At 40.7% G+C, this 13666-nt stretch overlaps 1 protein-coding gene across 2 annotated transcripts in view; it reads right to left on the reverse strand.

The window, feature by feature from the left end:
* pde11a (phosphodiesterase 11a) overlaps nt 1-13666 on the reverse strand; it is a 36016-nt gene that overhangs the window by 5891 nt on the left and 16459 nt on the right. For both annotated transcript variants that reach the window (XM_027291008.1, XM_027291009.1), the window contains exons 8-17: nt 12074-12141; nt 11824-11916; nt 10711-10761; nt 8470-8616; nt 8235-8342; nt 6340-6449; nt 4843-4933; nt 1686-1786; nt 1386-1463; nt 1231-1294 (exon numbers count right to left, since the gene is read on the reverse strand). In XM_027291008.1, coding sequence (XP_027146809.1) covers nt 1231-1294; nt 1386-1463; nt 1686-1786; nt 4843-4933; nt 6340-6449; nt 8235-8342; nt 8470-8616; nt 10711-10761; nt 11824-11916; nt 12074-12141 — 911 coding nt within the window. The remainder of the gene's footprint in view (nt 1-1230; nt 1295-1385; nt 1464-1685; nt 1787-4842; nt 4934-6339; nt 6450-8234; nt 8343-8469; nt 8617-10710; nt 10762-11823; nt 11917-12073; nt 12142-13666) is intronic.

Below are 13666 nucleotides of genomic sequence, written 5' to 3' on the forward strand. Positions count from 1 at the left end.
CTTCTTCTGTTGACCGATTATCAATTGTTTGGACTCTAGATTAGTTACTGGTTTATAAATACATTATTTCATATATATAAACAGTATTCTCACTTTGCGTGATATTTCCCAAGGGTTTAGTGACCGCACCGAGATCACACGCTGTCATCATCATGGATCTGAGAGGGATCAGACAGATTTATGTCACGTAGTGCTTTATGAGTTTCCCGAGACAACGACACACCACGTCTCTTGGTGCATGGCGTTACCTGCACATGTCTCTGTGAGCCTTCACATTCCAGTTGTACTCGCCATTGCTGACCAGCTCAAAGAACATGTTTCTGTTCCTGTAAGGAGAAACAAGACATCTGTAACTGACAGGCAATCCACAAGGGGGCGGTATTACCTCACAAAAAAAAGCTTTCAGTGAACAGAGTACAGACTCTGTGTGCTTCATGTAAATTAGTTGGAGCCACTGGAGTCAGGCAAGCTCTGTGGACGTCTCACTAAACGGAGATTTAACAGTTTAATAAGCAGCGTGTGTGTGTGTGTGTGTGTGTGTGTGTGTGTGTGTGTGTGTGTGTGTGTGTGTGTGTGTGTGTGTGTCTTTTTTATAATAATAATAATAATAGTAATAATAATAATAATAATAGTTTGTGATGGTTATCGATCAATTAATTGTCTATAAAAAGAGGAAACTGTGGAAATGTCCCAAAGCCCAAAAGTGAAGATAATCTGCCTACAAAAATGTAAGACAAGGAAAAGCAGCAAATTCCTTAAATATTTGACATTTTTGTCATTGTTTGCTTTAAAAAATGACTTAAAGGTCCAGTGTTTAGGATTTATCTAGCAGCGTAGCTCCACATTGCAACCCCCTCATCTCACCACCTTCTTCCTAGGATGAAGAAGAAACTACGGAGGCTGCGAAACGTATATAAAGCCCTAAAAATGCCTTACGTTTAGTTTGTCCACTGTGGGCTACTGTAGAAACATGGCGGACTCTGTGGAAGAGGACCCGCAACAACAACAATTCTTATTTTCAGGTGAACACAGTTTATTCACATTATATTCCATTTATATAAATAGAATCTGACACACTGGACCTTTAAACGCTTAATCGATTATAAAAAATACTCTCTAATTATTCTTCTGTTGACAGATTATCAATTGATCGATCAGTTGTTTGGACTCTAGACTAGATTACTGGTTTATAAATACATTATTTCATATATATAAAACAGTATTTCTCACTTTGCGTGATATTTCCCAGGGTTTAGTGACCGCACCGAGATCACACGCTGTCATCATCATGGATCTGAGAGGAATCAGACAGATTTATGTCACGTAGTGCTTTATGAGTTTCACAGAGACAACGACACACCACGTCTCTGTGTGCATGGCGTTACCTGCACATGTCTCTGTGAGCCTTCACATTCCAGTTGTACTCGCCATTGCTGACCAGCTCAAAGAACATGTTTCTGTTCCTGTAAGGAGAAACAAGACATCTGTAACTGACAGGCAATCCACAAGGGGGCGGTATTACCTCACAAAAAAAAGCTTTCAGTGAACAGAGTACAGACTCTGTGTGCTTCATTGTAAATTAGATGGAGCCACTGGAGTCAGGCAAGCTCTGTGGACGTCTCACTAACAGGAGATTTAACAGTTTAATAAGCAGCGTGTGTGTGTGTGTGTTTAGCAGAACATACTCAAAGTAAAGTGTGAGGTCTGTGGCCAGAATGGACTGTTTCAGCAGCTGCATGAGGTCGCTGTACTCTGTGGACGAGAGGTTGGAGAAGATATTGTGACCCTGTGGAGACACACACAGAGATAACACGATGAAGAGTCACTAGACACTTGTCACACAAAGAGCTTCAGATAAAAGACGAGTTATGCATTATATTTAACAGTCTGCATTGCTTGTTACATCAGTTATTATTACAGACAAAAAAAAAAAAACTTTTAATAAGAGCTTGACTGCTGACAATAATGCTGATGCAACAATACACGAGAGGCTGGTGTTGAATCTGTTAAGAAATTCATTGTGCAACCTTAAAATATTCTCTCTCTGGTACATATTTTTGATAAATGTGTGCATATTTACAGTTGGAGATTATTTGGTGATTATTATTATTTGATGTATATCAAATAAGAATCAAATAATGCAGTGACAGAAATCTGGGACTGACAGATATATAGTTTAGAAAATGCTGAAAGATTTGTTGTTGCTGTTGATGAATGTTGTGAAAGGTTGATTTAAGTCTAATCTTTTCAGTAAATAGTCAAAAAGATTAAAATAGTAATTCAGTCAGATTAGAAAGTAAATTAGGGGATAGGGAAATTAACCTGTGCCAAATATGCCCAAATGGCCATTTTGGAGATTCCGCCTAAATATAGTCTGTACTAAAACCTCTGTAATTTTGTTCTGCCTCACTTTATAAGACTCAAACCTGGCAGAGATAATGTCCACATATGTTGCAAAGTTTTTATTTAGATTTAGAGCTGCAACTGCATCATTTCAAAGAGATACTTGTTGTAAAAGTGTGATTTTTTTATTAGGTGGAAACAAAATCTTTCATTTATGCTGTGTGCCATCTTAATTTATTCTGGGCCAGTGAAATACACACTAATACTTACACGTCTGAACAAATGTCACGAGTGTTCCCTTTATTATGACACCAAAAATTATTCAAATAGACCTTGTAATCGCAGAATATACTACTATTCATTTTGGGTATGTCATTTCCGAGCAGAGGCATAAAAAAAGAGGCTTAAGAGGTTAAAAATAAGTTGTTAATCCCAAGTTTACCAGCTTCATACAAGCACAACACTACACCTGTTAGGGACGAGGCAAAATGACAATGACGTGTCCAAAATCTGGTGCAAACGTGTAATAATAAACTGAATGAATCCGTGAAGAGGAGGACGGACGCCAGCAGCGCTTAATAAGTAAGCAACATCTCTCACTTGAGGCTCTCTATCGTTAAAACAGGCCTCTCCCCATCATGTATTATACATTCATCCACCACTTAGGCACCCTCCTCTAGAGGACGGATTGAAAGGATGGAGAGGTCTGTCTGTGGAGAAAATAGAAGATGTAGAGGTGATAACATGGAAACAGCAGGATGAGAGGTGATGATGCCAAATTAGCAGAGCTCTTCAAGACTGGACGACCACTCTTTTTTTCCTTTTTTGAACGCCGAGAAGTCTAAAGATCGTCACGGTGCACCTTCATGAGCTCATGTGTTCCCATGAAATATTAAACTACGTGACGGCAGAAACACAAAAGGACTTCTCTCGTTCTGTCACAATTGGAGCGGATGAAGGAGGGAAGGCGAGGAAAAATAGGAAGTGAGAATGATGAGAGGAAACGGAGCAGTACAAAGGGGAGCGAGTGACGTTTAAAAGTTTACATTTTAAATGTGCGTGGCTGGGCGGATTTGAATCGTGAGCTTTCTCTTCTACTTGAATTAGCCACACTATTCATTTATATGCTAATAGGACAGCGGTAGTTCAACCCCAGTATCAACAGAAACCATTATGATATTCCAAGCAAACATTTGTCAGCTTACTGTGTTGTCAGCACCGTGATAATGAAGCCACTGGAACATACCCTACTAAGCCTCGTCTCAGCTGCTCCCTCCAAACGTCTTTAATTATAACTCCATGCAAACCCAGTCACCTGGTGAAATGTCTCTCTCAACCAATTACCACCAAATCTATCGCCTCTTTAATTACATTGATTTGAAGGAAGCACGAGCTATTTGTTTACTCGCTCACATACAGCACAGACGTTGAGGCGCCACATCACATGGCTGCCTTCAGGCTCAGCGGTGCACAACAAAGGGAAAGTAAAAGGTATTTCGAAGGAATATTTCTACATTATAGATATTGATAGTTTAAAAAGAGAAACACAGCTCTGATATTTGCCTGTTAAATATGAACCAGCAGCAAACTGTAACTCCAAGGAAGTCATTTCATGTGTCTCAGTTTGCTTACTTCCACACTTACACTTGTTATTTTCAGTATCTAAGTGCTTTCACACAGTCGAAACGCAGCGTACTGCGAGTACACGGACGGTGCACTTATGACGAGCGTGGATCGCTGGACACTTCCCACCTTCAGTGGTCGCCATTTTGGGGGAAAGCACCAACTGGCGTTGTGAAAATTGCGGCTGAGAAAGTTGCTGGAGCTGCAGTGTTTGCGGCGAACGCTATAATCTTACAAATGTAAGTTGTACATATGTTTTATGTTTATATTTTGCCGTTAATGCTCCATACAGTTGCAATCTGGTAAAGAAGGAAAAGCAGTAAAATGTTATGCGACAGTGTGTTTCCCGTCATGTTGAAATATTCCCTTAAGTAATTTAAGTAAGTAAATAATCTTCCAAAACTTGATGTTCCCCCCTGCAGGATAAAAGAGCTTTTATCATGATGAGAAAACAAAGGCAGGATAAGCACAGGTCACATTCAAAATGATAGTTTGTGGTACTGTTTCTGTCATTTTGTCCACCCCGTTCATTGTCAATGTAAGTTTAATAACAGAATCACCTCTCAATGATGCATTTGTTGTATTAGATTGCATTAGTTCTAGCTACATGTACCTAATAAACCGGCAACTGAGTGCCTGTCTTGATAAATGACCCTTAAAACCAGGTCATAAAAATATAAAAAGCACAACAGACGGCAGAGTAAACAACTTTAAAAATACAGCGTGCTGTTAAAGAGTTAGGAACTCAGTTGTAGATGGTGTTTGCCACGGCTCATGTGCATCTGAAAAGTGTTGCACAAACACAACATGCAGCAGTAGGCATTAGCAGAACCTTCATGGTAACTGCATTGCAGCAGATATTGAAACATAGTGCACCTCGCTCTGCAGGATCATAACAGCATGGTTGAAGTGGTGGTGCTCCAGCGTAGCAGAGGTCCCATAAAGCAGAGCGAGGGCTGAGCCCGTCCTGACACACACACACACACACACACACACACACACACACACAAACACACACAGGGATCAAGAAGAGGGATAACATCATCAGCATTCAACACATACTGAGAAACAAAGTGTGCTGTTGAGTCTGTAATTCCCTCACTCTGCGCTCTGTCATCAACTGATGGCTCAACGATAAAAGAAGCTGGAGAGCCATAACCTTAAACTGCAGCTGAAATTCAACATGGGATATGATTGTCGTTTAATGTGGAGAAAAAAAAACATGTCTTGGTGTACTGAGGGTGAGGCGTGTGTGTTTTTATTTTAACTTTAGTTTTTGGTAGTAAAAATACAGCTAAAATGAACATATGTGGTGATTTCAGTGTGCTCAGGGTCAGGACAGTAAATTTTAAAGCTCTGTACTCCAGCACATTGGATTTGAAACAATGACTGTGAGGTAAAAGTGCTGACTTTTAGCTGTATAGAGGGTATTTCAGGATGTTCACATCAGATGTTCTTGTGAGCGTTGTAAGGACTCGTTGCCCTCTTCATAAATAAATAAAAAAATTTGGGCAATGATCCTAAACATAGAGGTGGACCGAAGGCAAACAGTCTGCAGCACGGGTCTGACAGAACAATAGCAGGGAAACTATGAAGTGCCTGCTCATGTCTGTGGGTTGTAGACTTCAAACAGTCGGAAATCACAAAGGATTTTACCCTAATTAATACAACACAATGATATTTTATTAGTATTATTATTTTCCTGCACCTTAAAGTACAAAAAAATTACATAATCCCTGCGCTTTTCATATGCAATATTCATAAACGCCCTCAAATATAAGCACAGACTCTGCACTTTAACCTCGTAGTTATTGAAATTCGTATTCAAACTGAATGAGCTGGGATACAGAGCCAAAACAGAACAAGAAAATGTGTCACTCTCCTGTTATTATATGGCTGAATTCCAGAAAAAAGTATTTTGCATGTGTTTGCAGCAAGTGTTACTGTGTAAAAACAAACAAATCATCTTTCCTTCACTTAGTTTCCATCCTGGTAAACAAACAAATCATCTTTCCTTCACTTAGTTTCCATCCTGGTTTCAGATCTAGTTTACTATAATAGCCTTTGTGAGGCCACAGAACACTAAGTTTAAGCAATTTAATGTACCCGCTGATCTAAATGTGCTCAGAGTCAGCAGTGTTTACAGTCTCTTCGTTAAGCAGACCCTTATATAAGCCTTATACAACTTGCCACTTGACTCTTGCTGATCTGGGCTGGACTACTGCAGACTGCTGCAGGTGGGAAAAACACACTATAAACAGTGTGTAGGAGGGAGCGGGGTTTATGTGTGTGTGTGTGTGTGTGTGTGTGTGTGTATGTATGTGTGTGTGTGTGTGTACGGCAGAGACAGGGATATAAAACGCAAACACTTACTTCGCCTGGAAAGCGTTGTTGGTGCCCCTGTGGTCCAAGTCATGGCACACACAACCTACAATAAGCGCTAAGATCTCCACCTCTGTCAGAGTCTCCTGGAAGCCCGCCGTCTGATTGGCACAGAAGGAGAGGAGGCCAGTGAGAAAACAAGCGCACCCTTGACTGAATAAAACAAAAAACACAGCATCCTCCTAAAAAAAACAGCATGTCCCTGGATAGCCAGTGAGACTGCAGTAACGGAGTCACACAGGGAGCTTTATGGCTTGGATGAATGGGTTCTGGAGGCCATGTGCTGAGTGAGTCACTATAGGTCACTGTGAGGATAACGGCAAAGATAGCACGGCCCTCAGCCCACTCATTAAAACACATGGCAGGAGAGTGGAGGTGCCCAGAACAGCTTACACACTACTATTTCATTTCCCTCTGCCAATGATCAATTCAGATGGGACACCATGCATTAATGCTGTGCTTGATTAAATGAACTACACTGTGGTGTTTGTATAGGAGCATATGTGTGTGTCCGTGTGTGTGTGTGTATCCCCAAGGACCTGCTAAAGTAAAGGCCCGCTGGAACAGCATAAAGTAACTCTCTTGAGGTCTCTGTTCTAACAAACATGTTGGCTGTTTGTATAGTTTGTAGCACAATGAGGCGCAACTTGAATCTCAGCAATTTCAGGATTCAAGATTCAACTAGCTGCTTTTAATTCGTGCTTCACAATCTGCTGGTTCATTCATCAGCTGTTCGGCAACCAGCTTACTAGTTAACGTCCAGTCATGTTCCTGCAGGTGTACAACGCATATGTCTCCTAAGTAAGCTTGTTCAGGAAGAGCCGTGAACGCCGTGGAGATTAATAAAAGGAGATTGCATTGTAGAGATGGTTCAGAAAGTTATTTAAGTTTTAGTTCAGTTGTTACAGATCATCTCTGGTGAAACAGACCAACGATTCAGCGCCAACAGAGAGAGGAGATATATGTGTTGCCAGATCTCGCAAGAGTTGTGTTGCTGCTGAGACAAAGACAAACTCAAACAGAGTTCATCGTCTCCTGATTTTGTCGCTGGCAAACAGTCTGCAGCACGGGTCTGACAGAACAATAGCAGGGAAACTATGAAGTGCCTGCTCATGTCTGTGGGTTGTAGACTTCAAACAGTCAGAAGTCACAAAGGATTTTACCCTAATTAATACAACACAATGATATTTTATTAGTATTATTATTTTCCTGCACCTTAAAGTACAAAAAAATTACATAATCCCTGCGCTTTTTTTTTTTCTGTACTGAATATTGTCATTTTAGTGTCAAAATGTTTAGAAGATGCATGTTCATATTCACTTCTCCCATTAGATTCTACTCAGTAGACTCAGGAGCAGCTGCTGGTCTCCTAAAGTGGAGCGGCAATGGCTAAACCCACCCACCTGATCATGTGATACCTTCATGCCAATGTCTGTTTGCTCCACCCACCACCTCAACTTCCAGTGACAGAAGAAGAATTACGATTATAAGTAAGTAAGTCCTTCATTCAAAATCCTAACTAAAATGTAATGATTCTGCAAACCTATGGACATGAGATGATCAGTGGGTTAGGAAAGAAGAAGGTTTGCAATATAAAATTGTATGTTTTCCCTCACATCTATTCATTTTTGTAAAATATTATAACAGTTTGAGCCTCAAACAGTTATTTAAAAGAAAAGTTTAAATGTGGAACTGTTTGTGGAACTTGAGTAAATGTACTTAGTTACTCTCCAGGAGCGCTGCACTCCTCCTAATGTGCTAGACATTTGGTATCATTGATTTAAGAGCTTCCCACTGAATCCAAATGTCTGAACATTACAGCAGCTATAAACGGTCAATTCCTCGACATCAGCGACTGAGTCGGTGATCGACAGCATGATCGTTACCGTTAGCATTGCAAACATGCACTGGCAGACGTTGAAGGCATGTCTCCAGTTGTGATAGAGAACCATCCTGTAGTTTTTTCTGACAGTCAGCAGCCATCTGCACAGTGTCTGGAGGGGGAAGATCGAGAGAGAGAGAGAGATGAGCACATGGATCAGCAGTTTTCATGAGGACACATTAGGAAGGAACAGTGTTCAGTGAAGAAACACATACACAAAGTCGTCTGAGGGGTCTCACCTCATAGTCGATCTTAAATTTCTGCACCATTCCCAACTCCATGAACATTCTCAGCGCGGCCGTTATCATGGCGTCGACGTCCAGAGAGAAGTCATCAAAGGAGAGCTTATCGATGCCCAGCTCGCAGACCAGGGGAATGTTAGCAGCCTGTTTCATCGTGGCGGCAGAAAGAAAACATTAAGAGTTCAGAGAGCAGGAGAGGATGGAGGGGTCAGAGGACGCCGTGCCATTTTTAGATGATACATGGAAATATGGAGACATGCTAATTAAGACTCTGAGGACTCATTCGGAGAGGGTTAAGATTAATGAGGGAGCTTCACAGAAGGATTTTACTGTTGTTTACCTTCAGAGCTCATTGACAAACTGCTTCTTTTTTTCATTTTTTTTTCATTACCATTCAAACAAAAACTTGCGTGATTCCAATTAACCATATTTATACTGAAGCTTCCACGTCTGCTGTCTTCAGTGTGGGCTAATGAGCACACAGCAGAGCAGATATTTCTTATCGGCCTCTAGTCAGCGTCTATGTTATGACCGTTTCACGCTTCCTATAACCTGCATCTCAGTCCATCTGTGTTAGTCCAGTCCAGTCTCTTTCCCTCTCTCTAAGAACCACGTTTCCCCTCACAAATGTTTGCCTGTCAGGTCAGCAGGTATTCTCCCTCTCTGTTAGTTCACAGCCCCGGGTTACGAAATGTCAGCCGGGTTTGTTTGCCGCTGCCATTTGCACTCCGGTGGAATCCCCAGTCAAGTGTACTCCATAAGGTTCCTTATGTAGAGCAGTTATGAAAGAAAGAAAGTGGGGAGGGAGGGTAGGATGCAGGAGCACAGAGAGCTGGATGTGGGTGTGGGGGTGGGGGTGGCGGCTGAGAGATCACACAAGCACGCTGTGAAAGCGGGGTTCCTACTTTGTGGCCACAGGGGAAAATCCTACACATGAAAGTGTAGGAAAATAGGTCATATCTATATTTCAGAAATGTCAATGCCAATTAAAAATGTAGATATTTTCATTTTTTCATCTTTATAAATAATGCATCAGGAATGATTGCCTATTGATTGGAGTAATCCATTTCAAATACCACAATTAGTTTATTTTCATGGGGGAATTCTCGGCCCGTATTTATGCTTTGCGTGCCGCAGCAGTTCTTTGGAGGATCTGGAAGGGACAGGAAGCGAGTAATTCCTGTCTGTTGCCATAGATTTTTTTTCATTTTCCATTAAAGTTAACGAGGAGATTGTCATTTAATTCGGAAAAAGATCTCATTAAATGGCCTGTGTGCAAAGATTTCACCTTCCCTTTATATTTTTAGGAATCTGAGAAATCTTCCATCATGCTTTTGTTAAACGGAGAAGGTTTTAGCAGAATCATAATGGACCTTTAATAGTTTTATTTTCTCTAATATGTCTTAATTGAACTCGGCATAAAGCCTAGACATTAAAGCACGCGTCTACAGAAGTAGAAAAACAATGAAATTATATTACGGCAATTACCTGCACCACCAGAGCAAACCTGATAATCACAAATTGTAATCCACACCGAAAATATCAGATCAGAAAATATTCACACGGCTCCTTCTGGAACGCAATAACGAACGGACCCATTTTGTCATTGAGGTATGAGGACTTAATTACTAACAATGCAGCAATATGCTGGTTGAATATTGTCTGGTGTGCTTATACAAATATAGTTTTAGTTTTACTGGAGCTCGTCATCCATGTTTTAGGAAGGACGTCTGAGGTGTTTGATGATGATTTTTGACTCGCTGCTTTGAATTCTTTATCATTTCGTAATGTATTTAGCAGTATGGACAGTGTTATGAATGTTTTTCTCTTCCCTACAGAGGTGCCACTGCCATATTTGTGCCAGTATATTGCTGTATTTCTTTTTATTTTCTTTGAACAATACCTGTTTCTTTTTAGAAGGATGTGGACACCGTTTCCTTCACTGGAAGCCGAGCTTTATTTTACTTTTATCCCATTGATAAGAAACATAAAATTGTGGGTGGGGGGGGGGACCTACAAATAGCGTTTAAAGTTGTGCGTGTGATTTATCCTGGCTTCATTCTTTATTAGCAATGTGGTACCTTTTCTAAAAGATAAAGCTCTGAGAGTGATGTCTCACGTTAGTTGTGACGTTAATATCTGTGTTGAGCTCAGAGAGAAAAGAAGTCCTGTGAGAAGGAAATGGGGTTTGCTGCTAGACAGACAAATGCAGTGAGGACAACAGTGAATATCTGTTACCTTGAATTTGTCAACTTCAGTCTTGGAGCAAGTGGCATGGTAAGACAGAACCTGCAAAATAATGACACAGTGTCGCTCAGTGTGTTTTTTCAAATCATTAAAATAACCAGTAGGGCAAGGTAAGAGAAGCACGACTGTGGCTCCAGCTTGACAATACTGCACGCTCGTATTACAGCAGATCTTCTAGACAAAGAAGTTAACACCGGCCTCTAGAACGGTCTACGACAGCGGCGATGTCAGCCCTGATTCCATCGCCGCGTTTCCTTCATTTCCTGAGAGAAATACCTCGCTCAGACCTGCAGTTGCTTATTTGATCATAAACGCTCATGTTTATTCAGTACTGCCAGAAGCAATGCATCTACATATTAGTTCATTCTGTGCCTCTCCTTTAAATGCTCCATCTCTCTGTTCTCTGCGTCTCCAACCTTGAAACAGGGTGGTGCTAACTACTATAATGCACCTGAAAGCTACCCATTGTAATCTAAGGACGTACTGTAAAGGCTGAGTAGTGCTGAATGGCTACATACTGCAGGGCAGATGAGGGATTGCTTTTCACTGCCTCTCATTAATTTTCAATAAAACCTTTGTGAGAATGTTATCTATAAAGAGAGATCAGCACTTTTTTCATGCGTACATTCTTGTGGAAATATGACTAAAAGACTAAAAAAAGGAGCCAAGCACAAAGACCCCTGAGAGAGTATAAGTAAGGTTTTATATTAGCCATGCAGCAGCCGTTGTTTCTACTGACTTCTGGGTGAATGTTTCAGCGCAGAGCATATGTTGACTGGAAAAGAAAAATAAAGATATAATTATACAGATAGCACACATGGGGAGGGGGGAATCATCTGAGGGAGCGCATGAAAGCTAACACAATGAGCATACAGGCGTGACAAAAGGAGAATGAAGTATAAAGGAGAAGCGGAGCAGCATCAACTTAAGTCAACACTCTGAAGCAGCAGTTACAGTTTGCATTGTAATGTTTTCGCAGACGTAATCGGATGAGAAGATTTATTGTTCAAGACGACGTGGAATATGGAATTGCATTTTTTATTTTTATTTTTTTTTCAAACTGTGATGTGAGGCGGCAAAACGAATGGGATGTCGTGTTCTTACATCCAAAGCCACAGACTGCTTGGCCCAGGACTTCTTCACCTGGTCGTACATGATGGTGTTGTTGATGCCAAGCCCACAAAAGATCACAAACGCCTAAGAAAAGAGATGCCAAGCCCACAAAAGATCACAAACGCCTAAGAAAAGAACACAAAAGCACACATACTCAACAGTTTCCAACACACCCACAGGCTACTGTGTGATAAACAAAATGTATATATATATATATATAGAGAGAGAGAGAGAAATATACCTCAAAGAGACGTTGGTCTGCATCGTCAAATGGTTTCCCGTCGAGCCTGTTCAGCACTTGGGCAACACCTGTTACACAAAGATCCCGACAATAGGAGCTTAATGTTTCAAGCTTGATAGTGGCGAGGCTCCAGTGCGTATAACAGGCCTCCAATTAAAAGAGGATCAAGCCCACACACTTCGTGTCATTGACTACCATGCATTATTAATGGAAATTAAGCAGAGGCACAATCTCCTATCACATAAATAGCGGTACATTCAGATATCTGTTGTGTCAAACTATATTAAAAACCTCAGCGGGCTTGATAAAAACAGTTGTAGTTACATTTATATAATGAGCACTGGTGAAATTGGCAATTAATGTTATCTTTGACTGGGCATCTGGTTATTGTCCACAATGTTGTGGTGGGATTGAAGCCTTTTTTTTTATTTGACAGCAGTATTCCCCGTTAAGATGACTTCATCATCTAATTAAAAACAGAGAAAGTCTTCTCTATTTAATTGATAGAGAGCTAGTTTTATTGTCACTGAGAAGTTATGCTAAAAAGTAATTACACGACGCATCACCATTTTTTATTTATCTCTAGGAGGTCAAACAAACCTGTCACCAAAAGTGACATTTTAATTTGAATGTATGGCTGGAGATCCACGGAGGTCAAACAGGATAAGTACTGTAGCTCATTATGGTGTCATTAAATTCAAAATACGGGGATGATGTCTTCTCAGATCTATTATTGCTCCCTCTGTCATCAGCATATCATTTGTGATGAGTTGTAAGCATAGGTGGCCCCCATACATGAGCACAATAAATGACTCCAAAGAGCCCCGTGGCCACCACATAGTTTTTAACTACACAAAAGCCATAATGTGATATTACTTTACATCTCCAGATGATCCGAACTGCAAACAGTTCTACGTTAACTCAGGAGGAATTACACCAAACAAGCTGAACTCAAAGTCATTTTCATGAAACATTTAATAAAGAAAATCATAATACTGGTCTGATGCTCAGTCAGCAAGTGAGAAATCTGAATCCTGACCCCACACCATGCATGAATGTCCACACTAACCTGTCCTGTACTCTGAGTGAACATGAGCTTGAAACTGAGCTGTCACAACCACTGTGGTACAACTGTGCTTTGTTAGCGCGATCAGTTGAATTATGAATTCATTTGCAAGTGACCTACTTGCGACGTAATGGGATTTTTAGAGTAGCCTGTCTCTTTCCGAGTTGCCAATCTCCGATTTTTTTTCAAACAATTCCAACAAAATGGGTATTCAGACCAGAAATGTTCTTTTTTTATAATCTTAGGTTACTGAATTTGAAAAACTTTGATGGCAATCTGATGTTTACGTCAAGCCTCATTATTGAGAGAGTCACAACAGTATTTCTTGTGCTTGCATTTTCAAGGAGCTGGCTGTAACCTTGGCAGATGACACACTGACATTCGTTTTCCAACTAAACGTATCCTTGACTTGAGAATTTCATCTCCTGCTCCGGAAAAAAAAAACCCTCAGGTGCCACCCACACACACTGCATTTCTTTCTCCCCTCACCCTTTCTGTTCTTCTTCCCTCTCCCCCTCCTCCCCGAC

Source organism: Larimichthys crocea, chromosome XVIII (genome assembly GCF_000972845.2).
Source record: "Larimichthys crocea isolate SSNF chromosome XVIII, L_crocea_2.0, whole genome shotgun sequence".
Classification (NCBI taxonomy): domain Eukaryota; kingdom Metazoa; phylum Chordata; class Actinopteri; family Sciaenidae; genus Larimichthys; species Larimichthys crocea.